The sequence below is a fragment of the Thalassophryne amazonica genome, chromosome 4 (assembly GCF_902500255.1).
Source record: "Thalassophryne amazonica chromosome 4, fThaAma1.1, whole genome shotgun sequence".
Classification (NCBI taxonomy): Eukaryota; Metazoa; Chordata; class Actinopteri; order Batrachoidiformes; family Batrachoididae; genus Thalassophryne; species Thalassophryne amazonica.
In genome coordinates, this window is record NC_047106.1 from 130302692 (window position 1) to 130315979 (window position 13288).

The following is a 13288-nucleotide window of genomic DNA, read 5'->3' on the forward strand; positions in this document are numbered from 1 at the left end:
TTAGAAAGTACCATTCTACAGATACAGCCTGTAGCTATCTCTTGGAAAACATAAAATCAAATTTAGACAAAGGAGGAGTTGTTGGAGCAATTTTCTTAGATTTACACAGAGCGTTTGATACCGTAAATCATGAACTTCTCTATTCAAAATCAGAAAACACAGTAAGTTGGTTAAAATCTTATTTATCAGGGCGAAATTAATGTGTCAGAATTAATAATGTAGTATCTAAGATAAAACTGTGCAATATAGGTTTACCACAAGGGTCAATTTTGGGCCCGGCATCATTTTCTTTATATATAGATGATTTACCTTCAGTATGTGACAATGTGAGCATACAAATGTACGCCGATGATACAATAATATACACACGGAACAAATATGACTGAGGTTGTGAACAAACTAACTATAGCCATGGGAAGAGTTTCTACCTGGCTTCAGGAATCCTGTCTAACATTAAACTTGGAAAAAACAGCAGCCATGTATTTCACTATTCAGAATAAAACAACAGTATATCCAAATATTATTATCAATGATCAAATTATAAAAAATGAGTTCAAATATTTAGGGCTTACATTAGATTCAACTCTCAGTTTTAAGAAGCATATAAAAAAGATCTCAAACACTTTGAAATTTAATTTAGTTACTTTTAAAAGCATAAGAAATACATTAACAACAGAGGCTGCAAAATGCTTTCTAAATGCAATGATAATACCTCATTTTACTTACTGTATAACAAGTTGGGCTCAAGCAAATCTAACAACGTTAAGACCTTTGGAGTCCCTGTATAAAAGGGCTCTTAAAATCCTTGATCAAAAAAGTATTCAATATCACCATTGTCATATTTTGAGCAAATATGCTATGCTCAGCTTTGAAAATGTTATCTTTTTCCATGAGGTTCAAATGGTATACAAAATAGTTCATAATCAAGCTCCGCCACCTCTCAAGAACTTCATTCACCTGTCCTCTGATACAACAACAAGGGTAACAAGAGCAACCACTCGGAGGCAGTGTACCATTCCCAAATGTAAGACTGCATTTGCACAATCGACATTTTCTTACAGAGCCACAAAGAAGTGGAATATATTATCAGAAGAAATAAAAACACAACCAGACTTTAAGACATTTTCTGTAAAGGTAAAATCATGGCTTCTTCAAAACCAAAGATGTAGGCACTAAATATATAGCACTGCTAAAGGTAACACTGAACATGTGTAATAAGTATTCTGATTCTATATAGAAATTGAGAGATGAACTGTATGAAGGGTGAATATCCTTTACAAGTGTTTTGATATTGTACAGTAATTGAGAGGTTTAGATGAATTTATGAATGTCTTGACAATTTTGATGTTTTGATGCTGCATGTTATGAGTGACAGGGATGAATTATGAATGGTTGTTTTAAACGTTTTGATATGGCACAATATTTTAGAAATGAATGACGTAAGAATGAATTTAATATTATATATTTTATGAATTTAGTATTATATATTTTGTAAGTTTGTTTGTGATGTATTTAATAGCCCTATGTGTATCCCCCTGACCCTCAAGGACTACAGATGGAAATTAGCTGTTGCAGCTACAATCTGGTACAAACATCTCTGCTTGATGAGCATAATGTAATTGTATGCTGTCCTTGTACAAATAAATGGAAATGAAATAAAATATTTCAACAGCCAAGGGACATTTGACGATTTGTTGATTTTCAGGTATTTTAAGTTTTCAAATAATGTTCTGTTGTTAAATAAAGTGATGAAAGGAGAGAAAAATTGTTTCCCTGGCACATTTTTAAAAAATTCCCCACTAATCCGATTAATCCATTAATCGTGTCAAATCCCCATCAGATTCATCAATGATCCAAATAATTGTTTGTTGCTTAATTTAATGAGCATAATTTAATGATTTCTGGCTCTACTTTTTCAGAGCAGTTTGCTTATCCATTGTGTGCCTCACTGTTTGGCTAAAGAGGGTAGTCTTGTTTTGCTCCAGCATCTCTAATCTACATTGTGTGATGAGATGGTAATAATAATTCTGATTATATTTATGCAGCATTTTCAGGTCATCCCATGCTGGCACACCACTTTGCAAAAGTCCATTCACACACACACACACACACACACACACACACACACACACACACACACACACACACACACACACACACACACACACACACACACGAGCTCCACTCGCGCTTGGCTCAGTGAGCTCAAAATGGCATGGAGAAAACCACCAACCTAATCAGTGGAGTAAATGGGGAAATGCAACGCGCACACTCAGTCTTCAACTTGTGGAGATGATTAAACGAGATTCTTATCATGCTCTGTCGAGCAGAGCACAAAGCAGCAGTGCATATATACAGTCTGTGGCCAGCAGAGGCTTCCTGCTTTGAGTACGTTCCCTTCACATCAGTGCACAGCTAGTTTTCTCTCCTCACACTTGCATTTCAATGCAACCCTTCATCAAGACTTATACAGTTATTTTTTTAAAAAGACTCACCACAAAAATAAATCAGTATTTGACACCATTATGTAAATTTACAAATTAATCAGTGCCAAACACATGCCAATACAATACAACAATACAATAATATATAAAATAATAAAAATAAAACAAAATAATAAAAACAATACAACAATACACATGCCAAACCATGACACCAAGGAGAAAAAAAAAAGCCAGCAGATAGTGTCAGGAGCTTAATGCTCGACTGTCATAAAGCAGGAGAAACCTTACCAACCAAACAAAAACCCAATAAACCAACTGAGAAAAAGAGCAAATGGCTTGTCAAACACACTGGTGCCATCCTGGAGCTTCCCCTAATCTGAAATGGAAACCCAACTATTACATGTTTACATTATTGATATGACACTTCCTTTAACTCGCAAATCAAAAATTTATTTTAAATTAATAGCTACAACTACATCAAGCCCGCAGAGCCATGTATGGTATGTTGGCCAAATGCAAACAACTTGCTCTGTCTATTGATAAATAATGCAGTCCGTATGACCAACTAATCCTATACCTATACTGCTGTATGGTTGTGAAATCTGGGGCTATCAAAATACTGAACAAAGATAAATGTACCATACAAAATTCCTGAAAGGAAAATTAGGGCTTTGAATACAATGGTGCTTAGTGAATTGCATAGATTTAACTTAGAATGTACAATAGAGAAAAGATTGATTAATCACTGGATGAGAAATGGCAAGAAAAGCAATCAAAACTGTGCATTATTATGTATAAACTGCTCAGGAAAAAGAATGATAGTAATGCATACAAGTTACCATGGATGGCGGGCACAAAATTAAAGGCTGTTGGGATCGATGGATGTGTCTGGTGTATGGGAAACTCGTCGTGTATTTTCCACTGCGGCTTCCAGGCGCAAATGGTAAATGGTAAATGGACTGCATTTATATAGCGCTTTTCCATCTGTATCAGACGCTCAAAGCGCTTTACAATTATGCCTCACATTCACCCCAATGTCAGGGTGCTGCCATACAAGGCGCTCACTACACACCGGGAGCAATAGGGGATTAAAGGCCTTGCCCAAGGACCCTTAGTGATTTTCCAGTCAGGCGGGGATTTGAACCCATGATCTTCTGGACTCAAGCCCAACACCTTAACCACTAGACCATCACCTCCCCCGCAGTATGTAACTCGTCGTGTATTTCCCACTGCCGCTTCCCGGGCGCGGTACGTAACTCGTCGCGTATTTCCCACTGCCGCTTCCGGTTGCGGTACGTAACTCGTCGCGTATTTCTCACTGCCGCTTCCGGGCGCGGTACGTAACTCGACGCGTATTTCCCACTGCCGCTTCCCGGGCGCGGTACGTAACTCGACGCGTATTTCCCACTGCCGCTTCCCGGGCGCGGTACGTAACTCGTCGCGTATTTCCCACTGCCGCTTCCCGGGCGCGGTACGTAACTCGTCGCGTATTTCCCACTGCCGCTTCCCGGGCGCGGTACGTAACTCGTCGCTTATTTCCCACTGCCGCTTCCCGGGCGCGGTACGTAACTCGTCGCGTATTTCCCACTGCCGCTTCCGGGCGCGGTACGTAACTCCTCGCGTATTTCCCACTGCCGCTTCCGGGCGCGGTACGTAACTCCTCGCGTATTTCCCACTGCCACTTCCGGGCGCGGTACGTCACTCCTCGCGCATTTCCCACTGCCGCTTCCGGGCGCAGTACGTAACTCGTGTATTTTCCACTGCCGCTTCCGGGCGCAGTATGTAACTCCTCGTGCATTTTCCACTGCCGCTTCCGGGTGCAGTATGTAACTCCTCGTGCATTTTCCACTGCCACTTCCAGGCGCAGTATGTAATTCGTCGTGTTTTTTCCTCCCGGGGTTTTCCAGGCTTAGAGAGCACTTGATAAGTGGAGCTTCCAGGTCCCTGGACTTAATTAATGGCGATTTCCCTGTTAAGCATTCAGGCTTAATTTCGTCTTTATTTCCTCTGTGAGTTTTCCCGGTTCGTCCGTGTCCGTGTATTTCTTTGAGCTTTTGGATTGCAATGTTTAAGTTATCAATAAGAATTCTTTTGCTGTGTGAGTTACAGCTCTAAACATGACTTCTGTATTTAAAGTGGATCATTCGTGCTTATTCCAAGGTCATGTCCATGTGCAGTTGTGTTTAAACCTTGACGTAATCTGCTGGCTGCCTCCTGTGTTGTTCACCCGCTGCACCTCACATTAATCAGCTGCTAATTATCAGAGTCCGTTCTATTCCGTATTGCATAGGGATCAGCATGATGCTTTGTTTTAATTAAACAGTCGGATTCCCCTGGTCCACACCAGTTCTAAGTCAGCTGCTAGGCACCAGCCGAGGTGACCCTCCAGCGTTAGCTGCTAGGCACCAGCCGAGGTGACCCTCCAGCGTTAGCTTTAGTTAGTTTTCTGTTATCACAGTTAATTTCCATCGGCGCCGATTCTGGAACAGTCTGCACTGTAATGTAGTTTTTCTACTGACTGAACTGTTTAGTTATTTTTTTTTGTCTGCTGTGAGCAGAGCCACTAACTGATCACCACGCAGCTGCTAAATTCCTGAGATAAATGTAACTGGTAATCGCTGAGTGCAGCACCCAGAGGTGACGATTGGGTCACTGGGTTGCTGTTTTTTTTTTTTTGTTAAGACATAAGGATATGAATGTAAGCAATGCCATTTTTGGAAAATTTGCCAATGCCAATTTATCACGGAAAAACTGTGCCTACATTAAACAAAGAATTGTATTAGACTGCACTGAAATTAATCGTATCAAAACAAGTCTTCCATAGAAAAAAAAGATCATTCCTAAATTGTATCATAGCCCATGTATCCAGATATATTGCATCATTTTATAATGGAGAGATACAGACCCCAAACAATCACAGTATTCAGTTCAATTAAATTCACTGATATAGCATCAAATCAAATATTTAAAAAAAAAGGTTCAAAACAAAGTTCATTACATGAATGTACGTGTACAGTTTGCAGAACTTAAAAGTTTCTACTGTGGCTTTTAAGAGTTTACTGTCACCTTGAAAGCACCATAAGTTATTCCCATCTCACCATCCTGAAAAAAAAAAATGCTACTGGTTCTGTCATTTTCAGCACATAATCTACAATAATAATAATAATAATAATAATAATAAAAACCTTATTTAAAAGAAGAGAGCATCATAGGTCAAGGCATAAAATGTGAAACATTAAAATGACAACCTCTTTTCATGATCGTCAATCAATTTAAATTACATCCCTGTCAACTAGTACAAATGGCTTTTATCAAAATAAATTTGATATCAGAATTTTTTTCCTCCATTTACTAAATTTATCTCATTATCATGTTCTCATGCCTGCAAGAGACCATTACAATGAATATGGATTCATTTTTCTTCAGCTTTTCTTTCTTTTGTCTTCCCACTTGCCGTCAGTGGTTAAGGGCCCTGGCACACGTTGACGATTTAGCCTGCGTATGCCGACCTATGAAAGATACACTGTGTACGCTGGATACATTGAATAGGTTATGCAGCTGTCACACCATGATGATTTAGCCAGCATATGCTGACAGCCCCGTTTCCACCAAGCAGTCCAGGTTGGTACTGCACGGTCTGGCTTGGTTTGCGTTTCCACCACCCTCAGAACCCTTTTGTTTTTGGCAAGCAGTGCACTTAGATGTTGACAAGCACATCATCGAGCATGCGTATGCTCTCGCATGGCCTCTCCACTCCATACGGAGGCCCAAGAGTGATTTATCATTTTTAACATTTTATTTTATTTTGTCTTGGTGGATCATGGGATCTATTTTCATCACGTGCAGAATGCTAAAGAATCGACTGATGTCTGTGATAAACGCTGATGTGAATGAATGAGGCGCTGTGACTCTTTCAACTTTTAAATAGGTTAATTTTCTTGTTGTGGCACAAAGTGCCGGCGTTTTCTGGTTCAAGCTGATCCAAATTAGCATCACATGTGCCAAACAGGGTTTTATGATTAATTCTACCATTAAAAAATACATTTACATATTTAGATGTATGCAAATTTCCATTCAAGCACTTTCTTTTTCAACATTTAAAATTTTCATATTTAGCATTCACTCCTGTATGCCCTCTGGCCTCGCTCTACTGTGTCTGTCAACGTTACGCACGCTTATACAGGGCACCTTTGTAGCTAAAGACTACGATTCCCATGGTGCACCGGGAACCTTATCTCACTAGCTAACAGAAAATATGTCACTGGGTTTGCTGACTCTGATTGGGCAAAATCTTCAATGCGGAAGTGCCTTGGTGCACACGTTTTACAAAGAAGCGTCCACCAGACAAATGTGCTTACCTAGAACGGAGCTTACACTGGATTTAGAGAGTAAACAGGTTAGTGAATAAGCCTAAACCATGCGGAAAATCCGGAAGTGTTGGAAACCAGTTGTTATGGGAATGATACGTTTTTAATCAACATATTTTTCCTTTTCATAGAATAAAAAGGACATTGATGGATTATAACATACAACATTACTTTTTGGGAAATACAACTGGATATTATTTTCCTGTGGAGTCTCATGAACAAAATGAGCCCACTTATGAACAGATTCGACTTGTTTTGGACCTCCAGAATATCAGGACAAGGTAAGAACTGAAAATTATGATTTCTAATATGATGAAAACTTATTAATTATTAGCAATTGTGGTGGATGGTTGGCTTAGATTGGAGTTAATGGTCATTTTCCTTGAGATTGCCTGATTTTAAAGAGGAACAATATGCAGGTATTGGTTTAAATATGAGCGCGCAATAGTGGGCATTATTAAATATTATGAAAAACTCCACCGAGCTTGGGTGGTGACTGTAAAGGGAAAAGATCAGCTCCCAGCCGACTCATAATAGCAGGTGACTATGACAGCAGCATACATTACTGAGAAGCCTCACCATCGAGTTCCTCCACAGAGATGCTGGCTAAGACGTCGCTGTCAGTATCCGACAGTGAACGACTCAGGTAGTTCCCCTTATACAGCAGGCCTGCCGTCACATGATGAAACGGCATCTTCTCCCTGAAAGACAACACAACAAAATGTTTAGACAACAAGAAGTACGGGAGGGCAAATGAAACAGTTATATCCAGCATGTCTCCGACGGTAAGTCAAATAAAAACACAAAATAAAGGTTTCATACATCAAGACTAGAATGTCTCATGTCGTTTTCTTTTTTATCCCTGTTTTTTTTTCTCCACCTTTTCAGTTTCAGGATCCAATAAAAATTGGATCTATAAATGAAGCAGAACTCATTCACTAAATGAGAAATAGCACAACAAAGGAGAGTCACTCCAGCTACCGGAGATATTGTACATACATATGTGCATGTGAAGCATGTCTGAGTGTACTTCATGCGTAAATGGAACCGAGGCAATTAATTATTCAGTTGAAGCCCAGCAGCAAAGGAAAATAAAGAGAGAGATTTGGTTGAGTGCTTCCTTCTCTAATTTGATTTGAACGCTTTGATGAAATTAAAAAAATTATACTGGAAACAAACTGCAATTGGCAGTAGGATGGGGCCAGCACTGCATGACGAAAACACTACATCGTGCAGCTGGGTGAATGTGAATGTTATAATGAGTCACCTCGAGCCTTGCACATACTTATGAACCAATGACTGGGAAATACTTTTCGTACTGTGCTCGTTTAAGTCATATCGCCCAGCCCTGATCCCCAATTACCCTGCCCCCCTACTCCCACAAAGTACAGACTGAAAGGTACTGTACATCTGCATGCCTGCACAGCCCCATTCCACTATATTTATTAGACAGTAAACACAGTTTTGCCCATTTGTCTATTTGATGTCTTTACTTCTGACAGAAGTTTTTTTCCCTTTTGTTTTATTGTTGTTTATGCACCAATGACACCAGATCAAATTCCTTGACAATAAATTTGATTCTGATTCTGTAGTACGGCTCACCATTCATGGTTTGTTGCAGTGCTGGTTGTGGCTCACAGAAAATGGCATTTGAATCATTAAAGCTCTAAGAATCAAAATCCATCAAGAACTGAAAAAAAGAGGCATTTTGTGTGAGTTTCCAGCTTTCAACAAATTAAATATTTGTTCCATTGAAAGCAGGGTTTTAGGCAGCGAGCTGTCCAGCTGTCAATGACGGCGGGCTGCGAGGAGGGAAGGGGGAGGGGCATGAGCCGCTGCAGTTAGTGCAGAGAGAGTGCGCGGAGCAGAGTGGGTGAAGCAACACGTTAATAAAACAAACAAAACTGTGGTGCTGACTTTTCTTCCTCCCTGCACAGTTCTGACGGGATGTCCTGTTCATACCATGTGCGTGTCGGTAACAGAATTTATGAGATGAAATAAATGGTCAAAATTCCTTTAAAAATGAGAATATATAAATGTAAATCACACACGCATGCGTTTGAAAAAAAACCTGACGTGGAGAAACTGCAGTGATGTTCAGAAGCAAAAATCACAAAGTAGGTGAGAACTCTGAACTTTAACAGGCTGTTAATTTCCAAAGATATTTATTTTGGATCTTGAGCTTAATGTAGTCGTTTTATGTTCAAGCACAAAATGTGACGGAGGAGAAAAACAGGAAATGAACTTGAGTCAGAAGAAGAATGCAAGCTGCTGATTTGTTATTTTTCAAAGTTATTAGGCTGCAGCTGTATGTTTTATTTATTTCAAAGTAAGTTACCTCTTATTTTATTCTCATTTTCAAAAACATGGAAGTCAAATCAGCTTGCATTGTTCTGTTTTTCCTGCACATGTCCCTGTATTTTGTCCTTCTTTATAAGAGTTTGGTGTTCGCATCATACAAAGTTATACAAAGTTTTAAAAAACAATAAAATGTTAACACTTTTCTTTATAGCAGTTCTGTAATTTCAGAAACTCGACCGAAAACAACCACAAATCAGAAAAAGTAGGGACTATGTGTAAAATGAAGATAAAAATAAAAATGTTGCACTATTCCCAGTTATTCCACTCACACAGAAGAGTTGTGTCTTGGTGGCTTCCCTCACTTGTCTCCTTCCAGCATGGTCATTTAGTTTTGGAGAACTGCCTACCTGACACAGATTTACCATAAAGTATCCCACTGTTTGTATTTCTGAATGATTGATGTAAATAAAGTCTAAGAAATATTCAGTGAGTTGGAAACGTACATATTTTCATCCCCTGACATTTCTCAAGAAAACCGGCTGTAAAAACGATTAATTAATTCTTACATTTAGAATAAACTGCCCTGTCCCAACCTTTTTTCCCTTGGAAAATGCTGCAGGCCTTAAATGTAGGAATGGATATGTATTAAATAAAATAAAGCTGACCACACTAAACATGAAATATGTTGGATTCATGCAGTCTACAGTAAATAGAAGTCAAAGTAAATGTCAGGATCATTATAGGTCCACCACCACCACAGTTTTCATATCATCCAAACTTATGATTTGGGATTATATATACTCAACAAAAATATAAACGCAACACTTTTGGTTTTGCTCCCATGTTGTATGAGATGAACTCAAAGATCTAAAACTTTTTCCACATACACAATATCACCATTTCCCTCAAATATTGTTCACAAACCAGTTGAAATCTGTGATAGTGAGCACTTCTCCTTTGCTGAGATAATCCATCCCTCCTCACAGGTGTGCCATATCAAGATGCTGATTAGACACCATGATTAGTGCACAGGTGTGCCTTAGACTGCCCACAATAAAAGGCCACTCTGAAAGGTGCAGTTTTGTTTTATTGGGGGGGGATACCAGTCAGTATCTGGTGTGACCACCATTTGCCTCATGCAGTGCAACACATCTCCTTTGCATCATCTGTGAAGAGAACACCTCTCCAACGTGCCAAACACCAGCGAATGTGAGCATTTGCCCACTCAAGTCGGTTACGACGACGAACTGGAGTCAGGTCGAGACTCCGATGAGGACGACGAGCATGCAGATGAGCTTCCCTGAGACGGTTTCTGACAGTTTGTGCAAAATGTCTTTGGTTATGCAAACCAATTGTTCCAGCAGCTGTCCGAGTGGCTGGTCTCAGACGATCTTGGAGGTGAACATGCTGGATGTGGAGGTCCTGGGCTGGTGTGGTTACACGTGGTCTGCGGTTGTGAGGCTGGTTGGATGTACTGCCAAATTCTCTGAAACGACTTTGGAGACGGCTTATGGTAGAGACATGAACATTCAATACACGAGCAACAACTCTGGTTGACATTCCTGCTGTCAGCATGCCAATTGCATGCTCCCTCAAATCTTGCGACATCTGTGGCATTGTGCTGTGTGATGAAACTGCACCTTTCAGAGTGGCCTTTTATTGTGGGCAGTCTAAGGCACACCTGTGCACTAATCATGGTGTCTAATCAGCATCTTGATATGGCACACCTGTGAGGAGGGATGGATTATCTCAGCAAAGGAGAAGTGCTCACTATCACAGATTTCAACTGGTTTGTGAACAATATTTGAGGGAAATGGTGATATTGTGTATGTGGAAAAAGTTTTAGATCTTTGAGTTCATCTCATACAACATGGGAGCAAAACCAAAAGTGTTGCGTTTATATTTTTGTTGAGTGTATATATATATATATATATATATATATATATATATATATATATATATATATATATATATATATATATGTGTGTGTGTGTGTGTGTGTGTGTGTGTGTGAACTGCATAGAAAAAACATTACAAGCTGTGTTATTATTCATTCATTTTAAAGGTCAAATATGTTTTGTGGCTCGAGAAGAATTTTATTTATGGAAGACACAACAAAAATGGCTCTTGACAGTAAAGGTTGCAGACCCCTGACCCAGACTGACTCCAAATATGACTAAATCAAGTACTTTATTTATTTGGTGGTTTTGTGATATTTTGGAAGTGCGGAAATGCACTCCATCTTTAAAACAATACATGTACACGGGGGTCCTCGGGGCACAATTTTTTTCTAAATTTTCATGGAGGAGAAATTGCATGCTAAATGCAACGCAACAAATGGGACGAATAATTCATCTCACGACATACCAAGCAAAAATCAAATGCGTCATTCGCCTGTGAGCACACCTTGTGGGAGGAGTGGTCCAGCCCCCTCATCGGATTTTCATTGTCAGGAAATGGCGGAATGACTTGGGCTTTTTTTCCATCAGAATTTTTTCAGAAACCGTTAGAGAGGCAGCTGGAAACCATTCGAAAAATTTATCTGGCTTTCAGTGAAAATTTTACGGGCTTCACAGAGAATAAAGACTGTTACTACAGCTTTAAGGACGCCCCACAATGGCGCACGGCGCGCCGCGCTCCGAGCCACCATCAAGAGGCAGAAACCACCACATCATTTCTAAACGGATGGCTGTGTGGAGCCTGGACCATCATGTGCAATTTCTCTGGTTATCACAAGAGCTGGACATCAGCCATTTTCCGGCAGATTTCACTTTTAACAAGAGATTTTGTCATGGAAAGCCGTGCGGAGGCTTCGCGCGTCACAACCAATTCACTGATCGAGCGAGACAAAGGAACACCTCCGTTTCGGAGTGCCAGGGGACAAGTTTGGACATGCCCAGCTCTCCACAATTTCTCTTATACTCACTGGGCTGGTAAGCACTGAAAGCCAAGATAGGCCGAGATAGCCAAAAACACAGCACCAACAGTGAAGTTTGGAGGTGTGAACATCTGTGGCTTTTTGTCAGCATATGACACTGGCAAACTTTGTATAATTGAAGGAAGGGTGTGTGGAAAAATGTACAAAGACATTCATAATAAAAATCTGCTACTATCTACCAGGATGATGAAGATGAAAACAGGGTGGACATTTCAGCAAGATAACGATCCGAAACACACAGACAAGGAAATTCTTAATTGGTTTCAGAGAATGAAAATAAAACTGCTGGAATAGTCCAGCCAATCACCTTTAAACAGTACATTCATTGTGCCTGTAATGTTCTGAATCTGTGCTCTCACATTATTTTGTGCTTCCATATACTCGTTGATTTATGCACATTTGTCCAGCATGTAATTGCTTTGCTGCTGTGGGAGTGTGATGTGGTGTCACACTTTCCACGTGCTCGTGGAAAGTGCACGACATTGTCGCCGCCGGATCGTTCACACCTGTCCAACCATGTGTTCCTCCCAACAGCAGGTGGAATTTTTCGTGGATCACCAATTTAGCAAATAACCGTGTTGTGTCTGATGATTTGCGGATGTTAATGCTGGATTTTACGATCGCTAATTGAGTTTTACCGGCGACGCATTTGAAAAAGAAAAATACATGCCACCCATGGGATTCAAACCTGTAAAAGTTCTGGCTGCCAGCCAGAACCTTTACCACTGAGATACCATCGCTGGCCTGTAAATGGTGTGGAAAAATGCCTGAAATCAATAAGGACATGGACGAGGTGCACTGTGTACAGCCGCTGCAGCCCAGCGCAAAGGCAAAAGATGTTTTACATATTTCCACTTGAGGACAGTATGCAGAGACATGCACCTCACGGAGGAATGTTGAAAGTTCATGTCCTTCAAAACACAGTACGTGTTCTCCAGCTGGGACGTCCAGGAGCAGAAATGTTTACAGCAGCACCTGTAGGCAGGCATGCCCCCCTGTCCATTCAACACCCAGACCAACGAGTCACTCTGTTATATGGTCATTCATTTTCATTATTTGTTATGTAATTGTGTATGTAGGTATTGTTGGAATTATTTATATAACTGTCCTGGTGGTGGTTTGTGTTTTTAATGTATGCACTGAGCCACCATCAGGCTGTGATCAGCTGACAGGCCTTTCCCAGTGCTGTGTGCTGCACTCAGATCTGGCTGTCCGGCCCCCATGTGATCAGATCTGTG

The 13288-nt window shown here is 40.3% G+C and overlaps 1 protein-coding gene across 2 annotated transcripts in view; it reads right to left on the minus strand.

Moving 5' to 3' along the window:
- caln1 (calneuron 1) overlaps window positions 1-13288 on the minus strand; it is a 346229-nt gene that overhangs the window by 287947 nt on the left and 44994 nt on the right. The window contains exons 1-2 of one of the 2 annotated variants that reach the window (XM_034168558.1): window positions 10753-10757; window positions 7391-7512 (exon numbers count right to left, since the gene is read on the minus strand). In XM_034168558.1, the coding sequence (XP_034024449.1) occupies window positions 7391-7505 (115 nt within the window). In that variant the 5' untranslated portion in view covers window positions 7506-7512; window positions 10753-10757. Of the gene's footprint in view, window positions 1-7390; window positions 7513-10752; window positions 10758-13288 lie in introns of those variants that run through there. The other variant, XM_034168559.1, reaches the window with a different exon arrangement.